This window comes from Convolutriloba macropyga, chromosome 3 (genome assembly GCF_964194025.1).
Source record: "Convolutriloba macropyga chromosome 3, txConMacr16.3, whole genome shotgun sequence".
In the NCBI taxonomy this organism is placed as follows: Eukaryota; Metazoa; Xenacoelomorpha; order Acoela; family Convolutidae; genus Convolutriloba; species Convolutriloba macropyga.
Window position 1 is genome coordinate 8,650,361 of NC_134470.1, and position 19,830 is coordinate 8,670,190.

Genomic DNA, 19,830 nt, shown 5'->3' on the forward strand with positions numbered 1-19,830 from the left:
CGTTTCCACACACACTTACAACTCTAATCATAACACCTGGGTAGTGAAAAATCCCGACAGAATCGATTATGTATACTCAAATTTTCGGACATTGTCCACGTGATGATCTTAAAATTAAATTTTTAACATAATAATGTTAACTTCAAAATTTTATTTCAGACCAGTTTCTAGAAGCATGCACGGGAACCCAATACGACCCCGGCTACCTCTTCTGCCCCCAGTTAGCAACCAACTACGTGGAGGGTATCTTCAACACCTCAATAAAACCCGAGAACCTAGGCGACGGAGTTGTGGACTGTCTCTTTGACATTGACGAAACTTGTGAGTGGAAGAAGAACTTAGCCAATTGGACCAATCCGATGTTGGCAAGTCCAGAGTACGGAGAGTACCGGGAATTTATGGACATGTTGAGAACTACTCCTGAATCTGCAAAGTGGTATACAATGGCGGATGCAGATATGGTCAAAAAACTGGGACATGATTATCAGGTAGACATTCGTGCCTTCATGTCCAGGTTTTGTGCGTTCATGTCTAGACTTCGTGCGTTCATTCGATTTTGAACGCACGACTCCCCCTCCCCCCAGCAGTCATGCGCTCATAATCGGTCCGGGCATAATTTATTTTGATCCCGGATCTCAACCCGTGGGAGCTTTTACCCAAAACTAACACTAAGGAAAACAGTGAATATATAGTGTAAAAATTAAAATTTTTCTATGTTCTCCAGAAATTAAGAGTGGAATTTCTCCGTGCACTACCTATATTGGACACTGAAGTGTGGGGTTGTATAACAGGGTGAACGCTAAGTAAGCCGGCGTAAAAAGCCATCATAAAAGCAAGCCGAAAATTATGTAATAGTTATGTAATCATTCAGAAATAATACTTTGTTAACAGTTAGATCAAGATAGTGAATATTATTTCTGAGCTTATAATGAATGCATTTCAAGGCATCAAAAAATGGGTAATTTTTAAGGCATCAAGTTGTTGCCAGCTACAGCGGACCCATCTCCATGGCCATGACTCTCATCCGCTGATGTCGAAGCGCGCGAAGCCCACTCACAGGCCCGCTAGGGACAATTTATGATACCACTATCTTGGAAATTTTCGGCTTACTTGACTTTTCGTCGAAGTTCGGCTTATTTACTTATCGAGTTGCTTGACGGGCATTGAATAACAGCTGTTCACTGTACTGTTATAGAGTTTCGTTTACTACACAGTTCGCACGGCAGCTTTATTTTGAAATAAAATCAAATTGAGTAAATTTTTTAAAAGTAAGCGACAGATGAACTATCAGAAACAAACTAACCACGTCGATATAATGTCTTTCGCTCCGTCTACCGTATATGTGAGACATGGCGCTAGTGAATTTGGAAGACGTACCAAAATATAGAAATTGAATTGACCAATCAGAGGCAAGATACAAATTTAATTGAACAAATAGCTCCGTGTATTAAAATGGCAGCGGATTAGCATAGCCGCAAATTAAATTGAACACATACAAAATTATACATAGGAAATCAGTTTAAATTGCCTATTTTATCTTATAACATATTTCGGACATACTTTGCCAATACGAATTAAGGGAAATTATGCCCCCTAAATACAAGTTTTTCAAGCGAAGTATTTTTTCATTGAACTGCACATAAACTTTCTTCTGCAAAGGTGATGATTCCCCTTGCTCGAGTCGAAGCAATTCCAAATTAGATTCTCGCTCTTTTTTTCCTAGTTTTTTAATGGTGTTCCAAAAATTCGGGTTGCTTGCGCCAACTTCTTTGTTCCAACTTGAGTTCCAATTTTCGCACTTATTAGTGGTTCTCATTGTAACAGGGCGGTCAAAAACGTTCCACATTTCTAACTTCAGGCTTCCAAAAAGCCAAAAATTCCAAACATAATCAAAAATTTTTTGCAGGTTTCTGTTACGATCCAAGTGATTTTTGATTGAGTTTTGATAATCCATGAACGCCGATATAACTTCAGTTTCTGGTAAAAAAGGAAGACTGTATAATTTTCGAGCAATTTTTTGAAAATTTGGGTCCGACCTATATAGAGTTGTCAAACCCATCTCTTGTATTTTTCGGTAAATGCACTGAGTGTAATGAAACCAGCAACCTAAATGAGTTGAATATGAAAAAACTTGGGAAATGGCCGAAATGATTCCAGTTTCATAATCTGTAATAATAAACTCTGGTAACAAATTTTTTTGAAATTTTTCGAAACATTTATTTTTTAAAGTTTCAAAAAATTTTTTGTAAATTTCTTCTGTCTTAGAGCCAAGAAATGCCCAAATTACTGGTATTTTGAAATTTTCGTGGGTTCCGTAAATAACATAAATTTGTAGGAATGGAGCGGGTGCTGTCTTAAAAGTACCGTCCCCCAACAAAACTTTTGATTTTTGAAAAAAACTAAGTCCAGCATCAGTGGCAAATATAACAATACCACTCTCCTGATGAAGTAAAAAATTGCGTTCATCCAAAGTTTTTGTCCAAGTATTTGTAATGAAAACCTCGTCTAAAGTCTTGGGTATTGGTGGTAAAGTTAAAGATCGTTTTCTATTTAGAGTGCCCCTAAGGTTTTCGTAACGAGGGGGGACAAAATCGGAAACATTATCAAGGTTTTTTTCATAAATTTCCTTCAAAGGTCTTGTTGGGTTTTGTCGAGTATCACAAAAAAGTTCTTGTTTAAATTTTATTGTTTTTATTTCAAGGGTAGGGGGGAGGTGATTATGTTCTCCAGAAACTCGAATAATACTTGTAATATCATGATTAGTTAACAATTTGGCTATACAGCCCGATTCTATGCAAACAAAGTACACCACATCTTCATTAGTTTTATTTTTCTTGAACAAGTAATTGTTATATAAAAGGTTTTGTCCGCGCCCCTTCTTTATTAATTCAAAATCCATGCTTGTATTTCTCAGAAATAATACAGGGAGCTATCGTATTGAATTCGGCTTATTGATACTGTATTGTATTACTTTTGCGTCTTGCATTTAATTGGCCAACTTTCGTCCAATCAGAATCGTTTCTTAATTCTATATTTTGGTACGTCTATTTGCTGAGACGTCACCGTGAGACATAAATTCAGCATACGTTGTTCATTTTTATACAGCAATTGTTACATCACTGAATTTTAAAAATAATAATAATAAATTGTTTCCAGAGGTCAATAGAAAATCTTAATTATGTATATTTACATCGAGACAAAAATCAATATCACCCTGGGAGATCACTTTTAGGCCATGAAGGCCTGTTTTCAAGTGTCTCAAGTGGAAGAAAAATGACTATGGTAGTTGCTGACAAGAAAAACAGGAAATTTATTTATTTAGGACCTGATATTGAGCTGCATTGCAAATAACGAGCCTTGCAATGACTCAGTTGTGATTGAAGAGATAGCCTCACAGGACTATGGAAGATGCTACACCTACAAAATGGTCAAACACGCCATCAACAGGGGAGATAAACAAACTACTATTTCTAAGAATAAATTTGTCCTTGGAAAAAATACCGCAAAATCTGAGAAAGATTGAAGAAACTTAGGGAAAAAGTTAAAAGTAAGTTCAAAACTTCAGTGCCAAAAAAATTTAAACAATATTTCGAGAGCAAAACACACAACAATACCGCTATAAATTGTGTTAACGAGTTTAAAAACATTTTTATAAATAAGGTTTTTAAATTGAGGTAGTTTGCCGCAAGTTTTGAATTCAATTGTAATTAATAACAAGCAAAAGGTTAATGCTGGGTATAAATTTATTTAACCAGTTGCAACTGGCTATATATTTTTGTTTGATTCAAGAACAAAAAAGAACAAATTTTTAATGACAACTGAAAAAATTGGCATTGAGCAAATAAAATATAGCAAAATATATAAAAGTATATAGAAATAAAGGGTAGCTCAGGATTAAAATCGGGGTGATTTAAATGATAGAGCGGTGAAATAATCTGGGTGATCAGTAAAATAATCTGTAGGCTAATCAGTAAAGCGTTTTTTCACCCCCTATTTTACCCTTTTTTTCACCCCTTTGTGTTTAAAGTGGGGTGACTTATGGACTAAACTTTATGTTCAACTTGGAAGTGTATGACTATCTGGGTATGTTCACAACAGACGCAGGGCTCAAACTATTCGTCACCAATCAAGACGACGAAGAAGTTGGAGAAAAAGACAACAACATGATAGATAGGAAAGGTAAAAAAAACATATCTGGTCAATTAATGATCGGAAAAATGGGAAGAAATCACCCGGACTTAAATCTTACAAAATTTTAGCACTGAGTCATATAGTGTTGTCATAATTATTTTTACTATGGGCTTCACTTTGACCTAGTTTGGGCTTCAAGTTATGGGAAAATCAAACTCGAGGCTCGTCTGATCAGAGGTCGATTCGGTTTGTGACCTTCCTGGGCATGCCGGAACCAAAAGTGTTTCATACTAAGCAAAAATAGCATTTGAAAAGAATTTATCTCGACTTGTGAATAGTTGGTCTTTCGCTAAACCCCAAATTGGCACACTGGACCCAAAAAAATTAAAAAGGACTTTTAAGAGTTGCTGATTTATAAAATGTAATCAACTGGTGTGTCTTTTCAACTGGTTAAAAATTTTCACCACTCTTCAATTCTGAGGAGGTTAAAATGATATAATTAACTCTACTTTTATATATAGCTTCTGGATACCAAATTCTATATGCCATATTCCAAAAGAATACACATTTCACATTTCCATGTTGAAACATCAAAGGACCGAGATAGATTTTGTCGAGCACCAAAACGAGAAAGCATTTTTTGCTGATCAAGATACTGTGAACTACAGAACTGAAACAGAAATAACCAATTAAACTCCTAAACTTGATACATAAAAAACTCACGTTAGATTTTCACACAAAAAAAAATCTTATAAAAACGATGTGTGCAATATATAATACGAAGGTCTTCAAAAATGTCGAGCAAAGCAAGTAGGCTTGGCAATGTGCGTCCGAATAAAATATTACGACCACGCTCAACCACGTTTATGACTTAATTGTCCACCAAAATAGGAAGAGACTAAATTCTTAAAAAATTGCTTCAAGCTCTAAAAAACGCTTTAGCTCAAACTATATTTCTCAAATGAAACAATAAATCATCAGAGAGCCGATGATAACTGCCATTAAGGAGACTAAGAGACCAAACAATCAAGGAAATCAGATCAAAACAGCAAGCATAACTTACCAAGACTTTATCTCTATCCTTTAAAAAAACATAATAAAAAAGCAAAAATAGCATTAGATTAAAAGTAAACTAAATCGAAATACTTTCAAGTACCAGAAAGGATACGGGAGAACTGTCCTAATTGAGAATAACTAACAAGTAGACAGAAAACAAAAAGGGCAAAATCTTTCAAAACAAATAAATTCAAAGTCATTGAAGCAATTACGTATCAACTGAAATAACTCAATGGCTTCAATTATATTTTTCTGCAGAAGCATTGAGTCCCGTCATTGTCCAGAATGTCATACGACTAGAGAAAGAACAAATACAGGCAAAAATCAAGAAGTTAATCCAATTTTGCAAGGAAATGGTGTCGAAGCCTATAAGATAAAAATCTATTAAATAAAATTATTTAAGATTATGAATTGCACCTTATTATTGTGATATGTGAGTGGTCATTAGAGTTTCTTTAAAATGACGACGAGACAAGACAACAAAAGAGATCCTAAAAAAATTGAAAAATCACAAAAAATTAGAAACTTTTTGAAACTCGTAGTATCAATGCCAAAGAACAATTATTTAAACAAAAAACAACAATTCAGACTGCTTTTCAATTCACTTGAAAAAAATGATTTCTCTATATAACGAGACAACGCTTAGAGATTGAAAAACTAAGGTTGAAATAACCGTTGAACATAACATTTGTAAGTTTTCAGCTGCAATTTTCTGAATATTTTATTTGTTACTGCTTGGTAAGAAAATTGCCGATGTAATTGTGACGATTATGTCAAAAGAGTGCACAATAACACTTAATACGTGCAGGACTCAAAATTTGGCAAACATTTTGATGTAAACGGCATTGAAGCCAACAAAACATATGCTTATCGCAAAAAATTGATGTACATTCGTTGGCGTCCATTTTGCCTGTATATTTGAGCTGTCAATAATTGAGGTTTGATTTGAAATCTTTCTGGTCTCTAAATAATATAAAACAAAAACAAAAAAGACAAGAGTATTTAAAAATTGTATATACAGCACACCATTAAAATTCGAATAATTTTTGAACTATAAATTCCACAACTAGAACAAAGCTAATTTTGCTCCTGCTGCTTCTCTTTTAAAATAATGAAACGGATCAAACGTTGCAGAAATAGTTCATTTGATCAAAAAGTCTTTATATCAAAAATAGATGACGAATTTTGGAGACTTATCGGGTTTTATTACCAAAAAGCATTAAGTATCATTTGAAAGCATTAGATAACTTCTTTAATAGGCCCCTAGGGGCCTATTAAATTTTTGATTAATTAGACTCAGTCATAAGTCTACAAAAAGAACATCAAATGGTTGAAAATCTTCAAAGTTCAAGAAAAATTTACTTAAACAATTTGTCGGAGCCATAAAAACCATGAGCTTTACACATAAAACACAAAATTAATACATTGGACCTTATTGGGATGTAGTGTGATCTCTTATAGTTTGCACCTCCGATTGAAAACTTTTTAGTGATTGGGATGAAAAACTTTTAAAGTATTTTTTGCAAAAAAAAAACAAAATGTAGTGTGAATCCTTTTCCTTCTTTTTCAAAAATTTACGATGAGACCAAAATTTGCCTTTCTATCGCTGCTCAGCTGTTAAAAAACAAAATTGTTCTGTGTATTTTGTAATAGGTTTTGATAAATTAAAATCCTACTATATCAAAAACGACTAATGCTTTTTTAAAATAAATGTCGGTTTAATTTACCGAAAAACCAAATTGTTATACACAGAAATTTTACTGACGAACTGGTGGAAAAATTAGCATATATCTGGGTAAAAAATGTTACGTCAGCAGTTTATGTCCGAATCACTGGCTAAACTGTACAAAGTGGGCCAAATAGGCATTTGATTCCAATTTTTACGAAGAAAGGGGAAAAATGCTGAATTTATAAAAGTTTAATTGAAAAATTTTGCCAAAGAACATTGCACCAATTAGTACGCCAACTCTTTTCACTCTTCAAACGTTAAACCAATGAGACTGTTGTTAACTATTTTGTCATATTTTATCAAAAATTGATCGAAATATATGCAAAAAATACCGTAAAATGTGAACAAAACAACGGAAGTTAGGTTGACCTTCGCGAAACTTCAAACCTCCGTAATTCCCCTGAAAAATAAAAATTCAAAATATTCTTTTTTTGAACTTTTTCCTTTGACCAGCTTTCTAATGATACCACTCGCAATCATGGACGTTGAATATATCGATAGGCAAAATTTGATTGAACAAAAAACCAGTTGAGTAAATAGTTCATTGCCCCCTCCCCCCACTAAAATGGGTCGAAACAATCAATTTTGTCACAATGTCAGAACATCTGTCTAAAAATTTGGATGACAACAAATATTTTGTAATATCGCTGCTTAAATTGAGGAATTAGTTTTTTTTTATTTCGTTCCCTCTTGCTTGATTAAACATGGAGACCAGTCAACCAAATCAAAAACATCATCAATTTTTTCAAAATTTTTGAAACTCTCTCGGAAAATTTTTGTCACGGCTTGCAGTTCCTCCTCATTATGTATTTCTGGCGGTTTCCCATTCGAAACGAGAGATCGTTTTTAGTTAAAAACAGAATTTTGAGTTTCAGAGAGAACGTGATGTTGCGTTCTCTGATTAGGAATGAATGATGTTTTTCTAAGTTGTTTAGTCAGACAAGCATGTACTTTAGCATGAACTTTATATTAAGCACAGGGAGGAAAAAACACGAAGATGTTTCCAATTGTCAGCAACCATGTTTTACATTACAAAATTATTCGGAGAGTTTACCTAATTTAAATAATAAATTTACAATCAACTGGTGGGGTTTTTCAAAGTTATCAATGACGAGGGAGTTAAAATCAATTCTGCAATTCTGCTTTATCGATTATCCAATTTGTTATGTAGGCAATTCAATATAACATATTTCAATTAGAAGCAAATTCCAACTGTCGGTAAAACCCAGTTTGTTGCTGCGAAAATCTAATGAAAGTTTATTATAATAGAAATTATTTTCAAAGCATTGTGCCTGCTGAACGTTTCAACCATATGGAATTTTTTAGACATACAATTAGACATAAAACTAAGTGGCAGCGAAACATTTTTTTTTGCTAGCCACTTAACAAAATGCTTTCATATTGCGTAGTTTTATAAATTAGATATGTCTAAACTAATAAGGCTATATAAAAAACAAAGTACAAGAATTCACCTGAATCATAGGATTTGTGTAACTAGATAAGTTTGTACTGAGATAGATTCGTCTCATGTTCAAGTTACGAATGCTTTCAAACTGAACTGTCTCAACAGATTTTTTTTTCTCTAAATTTTTTGGAAAATTATGTGAAGAATAAACAAATGAAAAATGGTTTCAGACCAAATCATTTAAGTGAATTTTTTCGGGACGTCAAGCTCTTCAGCATTCTTACGATTCATATTTATGTGTCAATATTTATTTCGAAGGAATGATAACTTAAACGGCAATTAGCTGTAAATCAAACATTTTAAAAATATAGAATTTTCAAAATTTTAAAAATTTTAGAGAATGCATAGCTAAGAAACAGTTGGTTTGTTTGTGAGAAAAAGACAGCGAAAAGAACATTGACCTTGTTGAAAATAAAGATGGCCGCGTACACAAAAACGCTTGATAATTTACTATCTGAACTAGAAAATAAAGAAGAAAACTCATTGATTCCTCAAATTCTGCGTATATAACAAACGGAACTTGTGCATAAGGATGAAGAGATTGCCAAATTAAAAGAGGATGTCAGTTATTTGTCCAAGAAGATTAACGAACAGGAACGTTATAACTCTAAAAATTGCCTTACAATTACCAACTTACCTCTTGTGTCTGGTGATTCCTACTTTAAGGACGTTGATACATTCTTGAGAGATTACCTGGGAATTATGATAAATGAAACAGACCTTCAAGCTTGCCATCCACTGGGATCAATGACAAATCGCAACAAACCACCAAATGTCATAGTAAAATTTTTACACTTCTTTACCAAAGATAGAGTCTGGGCGAGGAAATATCAATTGAAAGGAAAAATAAACCCTTTAAATGGAACCCCCATTTACCTTCGTGAGAGACTTACAAAAGTGGATTCAGAATTAATGGACTATGCACGAGGACTTGGTTGTGTTACGACATCTTTGAACTCTGCTCCACAGATAATGGTCAAGTTTAATGGCGGTAAGAAAGCACATACAATTGTTGATTAGAAGGATGTTGATGAACTGTATGCACATGGAAAAGCAATAACCAAAAGAGTATATAATAGACAACCTGATCTGAACAATGTGACAGTGCCTGTATCAGTTCAACCAAAGCAAACTTCTACGGTGATTGAATTTGGGCATGCTCAAAATGACAATGTAGAAGTGGTTCAAGAGGGCAGGAAGGGATTGAAGAGGGGTATGGAAAGTTCGCCCAATAGAAGCTTCCAAGAACTCGTGCAGAAGCTGAAAAATGCAAAAGAAGATCCTCAAAATTTACAGGAATTGGCAGAACAACTTAGTAATGATGATCCATTTGATAATGTTTAAGATGATAACAAAGGGCCTAAAATTTTGGCATGCGCGACGCGCACATAAAGCTGTTTGCGGAATATATTTTTGAACAGGCCTGGTAATAAACTGTCTCTCCAACAAACCAAACCAAATAATTTCTAAATGAAATTATTGCTCATCAATTGTCGGTCACTTTATCAGAATTTTTACTCAATAGAAAACTATATAAATAGTTTTGACAAAAAACCCAATTTTAAAATATTAACGGAAACATGGCTGAAATATGACGAAATTTTCAAACTTGATGGTTATAATTTCAATGGCAGAGAACATAAACGGAAAAAAGGTGGTGATATAGGAGTTTTCTCTAAAACTAATATCAAAATTGTTGTTCAGAAAGTAGCTTCAAATAATGAATCAATCTGTTTAAAAATATTGGAACTTGACTTACAGATAATTGTTGTGTATAATCCACCAAATAAAAATAAAAATGAGTTTTTAGTAGAACTTGAAAATGAATTGGATGTTATTATGAATACAGGAGGTAGGTTTGTTTTCTGTGGTGACCTAAATATAGATATTTTGAAAAACAGTGTTTGTTCAAAAAAGTACCAAAATTTACTAAAATTTTATAGTTTAAATTTGAAGAATAAGGAGAATCCAACTAGAATAACTGGACAATCATCAACTTTAATTGATCATATGGCGTCTAATATGCACGCGGAGGTAACTTATGATGATGAACCTATTTCGGATCACAAAATAGTAATTAGCAATTTTCCTGAAATTAGTCAAGAGAATGTGAAATTGCAACATTCTAGTGTTATAAAAATCAGACCGATAAAAATGTTGGAGAGATCAAAACATAGGACTAATTTATTAACATGGCTGCAACTTAATCTGAAATATCTTTTTGAAAATAGATTTTCTAATCTTGATGAAAAATGGAACAAGTTTAACGGTTGCTTTCAAAGAGCCAAGATTTGTTTTGTCCCCTAAAAAAATCAAAAAAAGAAAATCACCGGATTCCATACCGAGTAAAAATTTGAAGAAAGAGATGGAAAAGCGAAATAAACTAAGGAGTACTTATTTTCTGAATAAAACTGAAGAAAACAAAAAGCATATACTATGCAACGGAATAAGGTTAATAGGCTTGTAAACGATGAAAAATGAACTCAACAGCTGAAAAAGTAAAGAAGGGACTGAACATCTATAAAATTTACAGATCTACTATAGGGAAAAACGATAGTGTTATATATCCCACAGATGCACAGAATAAAGTTGCAGCCATGAATCAATTTTTTGCTAGCATAGGGGGCTCTCTCTCTCTTTCGTTGCCAAGGAACAGTAAAAACTTTTTTCCAGAAAGAAATGTAAACTCGGTAGTTTTTCCACCAGTCACCGAGTCTGAAGTGCAGAAGTATATTGATAACATGAAAAACAAAACATCTTGTGGTTTTGATGAAATAAGTAATCGTTTTCTAAAAATAGTTTCGCATGTAATTGTTCCATATTTGGTAACCTTGATAAATGAGAGCTTTATTTTGGGAATTTTTCCTTCTTGTTTAAAAACAGCAAAAGTTATACCAATTTTTAAAGAAGGTGATAAAAATGATTTTGGAAATTATAGGCCGATATCATTATTGTCAGCGTTGAGCAAGATAATTGAGAGAGCCATCAATGCTAGAATTGTTAACTTCTTTGACAAAAATAACTTGTGGTACTCAATGCAATATGGTTTCAGGAGCAAAAGAGGAACAGTAGATGCAATAATAGAGCTTCTAGAACAAATAAGTAATGAAAAAACACACTGTGAAGCAATTTTACTGGATTTAACAAAAGCATTTGATACAGTTAAGATATCTCTGCTTGTAGATAAACTTGAAAGATATGGCATAAGGGGTATATGTTTGAAATTGTTACAATCGTATCTAGATTCAAGAAAACAATATTTACAACTTTTTGATGCTATCTCTGAAACGATTCCAATTTTGCATGGAGTACCTCAAGGTTCAGTTTTAGGCCCTTTGCTATTCATAATTTATATAAATGATCTACCCGAAGTTTTAAACGCTAGCCATACTTATTTATTTACCGATGATACAGCATTGATTAAAAAGGGAAACAAAACGCATACTGACTTTCAGGATGACATTGGAAATATTGAAAATTGGACAAAAAAAAACTATTTGGTTATTAATCCTAAAAAATCTAAGTATCTTTGTTTTTCGACAAATAAGGTGACTAACAAAACTGTGAATATATGTTGCAAGACTACAAAAAATGAAAAGTTTGCTAAATATTTAGGAGTTCTTATAGATGACAAGTTTAGTTTTTTAGAACATGTGTCCTATGTATGTAAAAAAATATCAATTCAAGGAGGGTTAATCAGACAAATGAAAGACATTCTTATAAGAGATCATATTTTACTTTTTTATAATGCGTACATCAAATTAAGAATACAGTATGCTATATTGGCTTATGGCAATTGTAAATTTACTCAAATTGATGATATTGTAAAAATTCAAAAACGAATTGTTCGAACCATTTTTTCGGTGAAAAAATTTGATTCTGTCAGCAAAATTATGATTCAAAATGAAATATATACAGCTCATGAGTTATATTTATACGAATTTTTAAAAACAATTGTCAAAAAGAAGACTAAGATCTGTCCAGGTACGTGTACTTCAAAGTTGCTAGAAGATGATAGTCAAAATACATACAAAACTAGGTACAAAACTAAAGGTCTGCTCTCTGAAAGTTCATGTCCGAATAAAAGTTTTAGTGTTCTTAAATCTAGAATTCGTAAATTATATAATATCTTAATTAAAAATGATCTATTGCCAGAAAACTTACATAATTTCACCAAAAATGAATTCAATCAGTTTTACCATAGGTTTAAGGACAACTATATACTAGGAAACTTCGGGTTGATCAAGTATATCTTCAAATAATTTTGATGCTTCTCTATTTGATAAATTTCATACATTTGAGTTCTCAGGGTATGCAGCTGTCGGTCTTTCTGACAGTTAAACAGATTTTATCTGTTATGCACTATCCTTTATGGTAATTTTACTTATTTATATGATTTGTAAAATACGTTCCATATGAATTAAATTATTATTATTATTATTATTATATTTTATCTGGAAGAAAGTTTACAAAAGCGGCCGCAACTGAGTGAAAGTTTTTTTGTCTGCTACAGCACAATTTTCAACTCAATTTTTGCTATTTTTTAAAGAAAATAAACGCATTATTGATTTGATTATAAAAATGGTTCAACTAAATATGAATTTGAAAATAAGTGGCAAACCAGTGTGTATGAGTATAAAATTTCTGTATAAAGCCCAAAAGAGCTTTGAGCAACAAAAACCGGTTTCGGTTCTTATACAAACCGGACATTGTTTTTGCTAAATATATTACAGGCACCGTTAGCAGTCTTGTGACTGTTTGTTGCAGATTATTCCTTGGAAAAGGTTATCTTTAAATTTGATAGCAACATTGATTGTCACGTTTTGATCAGAAATTTGTAGAGAGAAACATATCCTGGATGCTTAAAAATTGTGATTCTTTTTTGCTGTTGTTTCTAAAACTCTGACCAAAAAACAATCAGGGAAAAAAATTGACAAATTGGACAAAACTTTTAGAATTTAGCATAAAAATTCAAAGTTTGGTTTCCATTCGTGACTGCGCTTCTGTACAGTTCACTCGTTCAATTGCAATTCCAAATAATTGCTTAAAAGTATGAGTTAAAAATGACGATCCGATAATCCGATCCCCAATTGCCAAAGTGTCGCTCTTTTTACTTCAAAATGAGCAAAACTATAGACTATTCTACGCCTACGCTTTCTTTAAACTCAATCTTGTTCCAATTAGATGACTTATTAAAAAACTAAATAATTTGTAACAATTTGTTGAATTCAATTTCGTTCTAGCTTAATATTTTTTCACATTGAGCTTACCTTAGCTTTAAATGACACAATTTTTGACCTTAAAAATGAGTGTCCAACGTTAAAGATAAATAATTAAATGTATCTATAGATGGCAAAATTTAACCATGCGAAATAAAAACATCACAGTGTCAAGATAACTAAGATCGACTTGAAAAACTCTATCTCTGGACTCTTTTAAATAATTTGTTTTTTTTTAAAAAAAAAAACCCAATGCATTAATGGCGTGTTTTACCATACTTACGCAGTTAATTTGAACCTTTGACCGTTTGTGATAGTTTTTTATTCCTAAATGCGAATTAGGAAGTTTTGTTAAATCTAATACCAAATTTACTTGGGTCATTTATAGAAAAAAGTTCATTTTGTTTTTGAGTTCATTGCGTTATAACATTGTCTCAACACACATTAGTAGTGGATAAAACAAGGAAATCAACCACTAGCAAAATTTGGCCCGTTCTCCAAACGCTAATCGCGCATGTCGAATAGGGCCAAATTTTACTACTTGTTGATTTCCTTGTTTTATCCACTACTATACATTCTCTCTATATTCACTTCTTTTATATTTTAAATCTATCATTTCTTGTCTCACTTGGTGCAAACCACTAGTGTCGAGTTAAGCTGGTAATTAATCGTTATCAGACGGATAGTTTGGGTTCTATCCCCACTGACTCCAGTGGACGTCCCCAGATACTAGTATAAAACTAGTGAGACCTTGTAACAAGCACGTAAACAAACTTGCGAAAAAACTTGAACAAAAAAGAAAACTTGAACAAAAATTGAAGGAAATATTAAAATAATAAAAATTTTCATATATCCCCTAATCAATATTTAATCAACTTAAAACTAAAATTTTCTGTCTCGCTTGGTGTAGTGGTTAAATCATCGAGTCTAGTTAAGTTGCTTTAGCAAACGGAAGGTTTGGGGTTCCTTCCTCACTGACTCCAGTGAACGCCCCCCGACTTTGATGAAATACTATAAAACTAAGTGAGATAAAAAAAAACAAATTCACAGTAAGGTTGATCAGTGAAACTGCTTCGCAGATCCCTAAGGTGAGACTGTATATGGGACACACTATGATGGGTATACAGTAAAAAAACACTGAGATCAGTGGAAACACAGTGATTAGTGTTTTTCAGTATAACTAGTGAGATCGTGTAACAAGCACTTAAAACCAAACTTGCAAAAATTGATGAAGCCACTTCGTGGATAACTTGAACAAAAAGAGCACAGTCAAAAAACACTACTGAGATCGGTTGAAACACAGTGATTAGTTTTTTTCAGTGTAACTTGAATAAAAAAACCAGCTTATTATTTATTCTAAATCTGGTATTAATTAAGAAAAAGGTCTAAATCTAAAATATCAATAAAACTTAAAATTTACATGACAGATAAACTAAAAGAAGAAGAATTAGCTTGTTGAATATTATACTTATAAACATGCTATCTGAATTGATTTCTAGTATGACCATATCTATATTTAAGAAGATAAATACATAGTCTACATTTCCTATTTCTAAATCTATATAATGATATATGTTTATAAACATTACACATACTACATGTTAGATCAGGATTGATCAGGATCAGAAAAATGATAACCCAAATGTTCTATATAATCTTTCAATTTAACCATAATTTACATACATAACAAGAATATTCTAATTCTTCACAATTATTACAGCATTCTTTCCAAGGTTTATTTATACACTTATTGCATTTCATTTTCATTTTTCGAAATTTTTTTTTATTATTTCCTTAAATAAATACAACATGTCCCAATCAATTAATACTATTGTCATAAACTTCTGCGATGCCTGTAATCTATCCTTTGAATCAAAGAAGGGTTTACATAGGCATCAATCATACGATCTCAAACATAAGGAACTATTGGAGAAAATGTTTGAGTCTGAAGAAGAAGAAATCTCGGAGAGGGTTTTTAATTCGGATGAAGATGATTATATTATTAAAACTAAAGCCAAAACCGAAAACAACATCTACTCTAAAATTAGATCAGCGAAGCCATTTCACGGATATGAGTGTAAAGAATGTCATGAAGAATTTAGGAATAAAATAGCTCTAACTGCTCACTCATATAGTCATAATCGTAAGTATCTAGAAAACACAGAGAACTTCGATATAAACTCCTGTCAGAACATGAGAGATTTTTATATTACAGATAAAGGTGGGAATTACATTGAAGATATAGACGAAGCAACTAATTACTCATTAGAGGAAATTAAAAACTGTTACCAGTTCAGAAAAGTTGAGAGTTTTAAATATAAGATCACAGCCAAGTGTGAGTAGAAAAAGAGAACCAAAAAAGAAGTTAAAACTACTAAAATATTTTTCAATACTGATTATATTTTTAATAACGCAATATATGAATATGGTGACTTCAATCGATGTCTAGATTTCGAAAAGGAAATATATGAAGGTTATGGTTATGATTTCCAATTTCTTGGAATAAGAGGTATTCAGTTAAACATTGAACCAACTAAAGCATCTATTGGTAGTTATATAGACTTACCGGTTGATCTCAAAAACTCTAAATCGATATTAAATATACGTAATTATAAATACAATTGCTTACAACTAACTATAACTGCTTGGCTACATCCCACCCCACACCATGCAACACGTGAAAGTAAATATGTAAATAATCTAATTGAACCAAGACAACAACATGAAGATGACTTGGGCTATATTTTAAGAATACAGAAATTATACAATATTAAAATTTGGATAAACACCCCCTGTGGTAATGGCAAAGTAGAATTTTTTAGACAAGTGGATGATTTTAATAAAGGTGGAAAAGATGTAAGAATACTAGTTTGGAGTAATTGTCAAATAGAACACTGTGCCCTAATAAAAAATAAAGAAACCCTGTTAGTTCGCCCAAATAAAAATAACATTAAATATTATTATTGCGATAGGTGTACCTATTGGTTTAACTCACAAAGTAAATATGATAAACACGAATGCAACAACTCATTCAAAGCAAAGATTGTTTGTCCTAAGAAAAAACATATTACTTTTATAAATGAACACAGACGTCAGAAAATAACAAATATTATAACACCCGATATAGAATGTTGCATTGTTGAAGTCTCAATTAATGATTGTAAATATGTAATAGCTGAACATATTCCAATAGCTGTGGGTTACACCTGGCAAGGTAACTTCAAGCACTACTTCGGTCTAGGCGGCATCAAAAATTTGCTAGAGATCTATTAGAAATAGAAACAGAGAATAATTTCAAACAAAATGAAAAGATGATATTCACAGAAGAAGATAAATTTTATCATGAAACCAATAACACTTGTCATATCTGCAGCATAACATGTATTAATAAAGTAAGAGATCACTGTCATGAAACTGGTAAATATAGAGGACCGGCATGTAAAATATGACATCTAAGATACAAACAACAAAACTTCATTCCTGTAATATTCCATAATGGCTCTGGCTATGACTTCAACCTACTATACAGTGAACTCTTCAAACAGAATAATGATAAACGAAAAGTAGATAGCATACCACTAGCTGCTGGTAAGTTTAAGATGTTTAGCATTGGTTGTCTTAAATTCTAAGATAGTTATAACTTCCTAGCTATGCCTCTAGATCAAATGGCAAAGATATACGGATGTAAAACTAAAACATTATATCCATATGAATACTTTGGTTAAGATGAGTCGGGCACCTCGACGAAGTTGTATGGTAGTGGAACTACCAGTGGTAGCAAAACTACCTATGACAATCTTATAGGTGATCTAAAAATAGAAGACTTCAAATCCTCACTACATGATAAATTACCAACACAAGAAAAAGTAGATAACTTTAATAATGAAAACAGTCATAAAACAGGTAAAGATCTAACTATAGAGTATTTAGAGAATGAGGTCGAAATATTAGACTATTGCATGAATGAATATATAAATTAACTATGACGTTAGTGTCCCGGGTTATAGTTTTGATTGTTGGTTATTGTCAAGCGGTGTAACATTAGATACATTACAAGATAAACAAATGCCAGATGATTTCGTTGAGGCAAAGAGAGGTGGTTCATGTGGTATAATGGGTGATAGATATATAAATAACAGTGATGGTAAGTCCATATGGTACATAGACGCAAACAACCTATATGGTTATGCAATGATGCAAAAATTACCTTATAAGGATTTGGAGTTTATTACTACTACTACTCTAGATGCAATATTGAATACTCCAGATGATAGTGACCATGGTTACTTTATAGATTGTGAAGTTTGTGATATTGATTATACTAATAAATGTAAAAAGAGAACAGAACAGTTAGCACTAATGCCTAATAAGAGAAATATAAATGATAATGAATTGGGAGATCGAGAAAGAAAGAGGGGCTCGACATTTGGTCATCCAAAAGGTAGATCAAAAACAGAGAAATTAATCTTAGACCAAAACAACAAAACAGAAAATATGGTTCATTATATGACGTTAAAGTTCTATGTTAAGATGGGAGTAAAAGTAACAAAAATACATAGTGTAATTAAATTTAAACAAGATTATATATGTAGAGATTATATACAAAACAATACAAATAAAAGAGCAACAGCTGAAACTGAAGCAGAAAAGGATGTAAGGAAATTAATGAATAACTCCCTATATGGAAGTATGTGCATGAATCCTCTACATTTCTTTCAAAGCAAGTTCTTGCATGATGAAGAAAAGATAAAGAAAAGTGAAAGTAAACCAACATTTAAGAATATAACTAGAAAATATAAAGAGAAAAAAGAATATAGCTCACCTGTATATGTAGGAGTAACAATACTCGAACTTAGCAAATTACATATATTTGATGTATTCTATAATATTCTACAAACATCCCTCAAAGACCTAACACTTCACTATATGGATACGGACAGTTTCGTATTAAGTTATAGTGAAGGTAAAGTTAGTGATGAGCATATGGACTTAAGTAATCTAGACAAAACTATAAAAACTAATAATAAAAATACTAAGTCTCCGGCAAGTTTAAGCACGAGCTGGGGAGAAGGATTGTTGAGGAATTTATAGCATTGTCCGCCAAAACACATAGCTTCAAAAATTATCCTAAAAACACTAAAGAAAAAGGGATAAAGAAGCATAATAATGCTAGGCACATAGATTATTATGATGCATTAATGAATAATACACAGAGAACAGTAGATGAAAGCAGAATACAAAAAGTTGGGGATAGCATGACAGCAACAGAAACAAGTAAGATTAGTTTATATATATTTGATGATAAAATGTTTTATGTAAGCAATATAAAAAGTTATTCACATGATAAGGAACTATAATTATTTAAAAGGGATTTGATAAGTGGGATCAGAGAAGCGGCTTCACCAATTAAGAAACTATATAAGGATAAGGATAAGGATATGGATAAGGGTAAGGATAAAGATAAGGATAAGGATAAGGATAAGGATAAGGATAAAGATAAGGATAAGGATAAGGATGTAGATAAACTGATTAATGATATTAAAGAATTAACTATAGATAGCAATAGAAAATTAATAGACGCAGCTATTCTATTATATAATGAGTTTTTATAATTATAGATCTAATTCATACTTAGTATAATATTTTTATATAAAAAATGACTAAGCTAGATGAACTTATAGAATTAAACTATCTAGAAAAACAAAACATTAAGAATAGATTAGAAGATAAATTAAAACAACAAGAATATTATGGTGGGATAGAAGAGTTATTTGATCCTTTAACTAAAACTCTAAATACAAACACTGAAACAATGCAAACTCTTCAAAACAAAACTTTGGCTGTGCTAGACAGTAACACTAAAACTTTAAAGAGTCTAGGGAACCATCAAAAAACAGCTTTCTTGATGAACGGGCCGCCCTCTTTACACCCACACCCGATCCACACACAACACTAAAAGGTGATAGAGGGCAAACTTTTGCCGTAGACAATGATATGATTGATATTTTATTACTAATGGGTAAACAAACAAATAAACAATTCCAATTAATATCAGTTGATCCAAATTCAAACAAATTTAAAATAAATGATGTAGATGTATCTCTAGTCCCTGATGGTATAGAAATGAAAGGTAAATTCTATGATTTTTTTAAGGGGTTTGCTTTATTTATTAATAATAAAGATGTAACCGAAAGAGATATAAAAGGTGATGAAAACAAAATAAAACAATT

At 32.0% G+C, this 19,830-nt stretch overlaps 1 protein-coding gene across 1 annotated transcript in view; it reads left to right on the forward strand.

The window, feature by feature from the left end:
- Window positions 1-231: 231 nt before the first annotated feature.
- LOC142336520 (epithelial sodium channel subunit alpha-like) overlaps window positions 232-19,830 on the forward strand; it is a 46,316-nt gene continuing 26,717 nt past the window's right edge. The window contains exons 1-2 of the mRNA XM_075385426.1: window positions 232-488; window positions 4,028-4,179. Of these exons, the coding sequence (XP_075241541.1) occupies window positions 451-488; window positions 4,028-4,179 (190 nt within the window). The 5' untranslated portion in view covers window positions 232-450. The remainder of the gene's footprint in view (window positions 489-4,027; window positions 4,180-19,830) is intronic.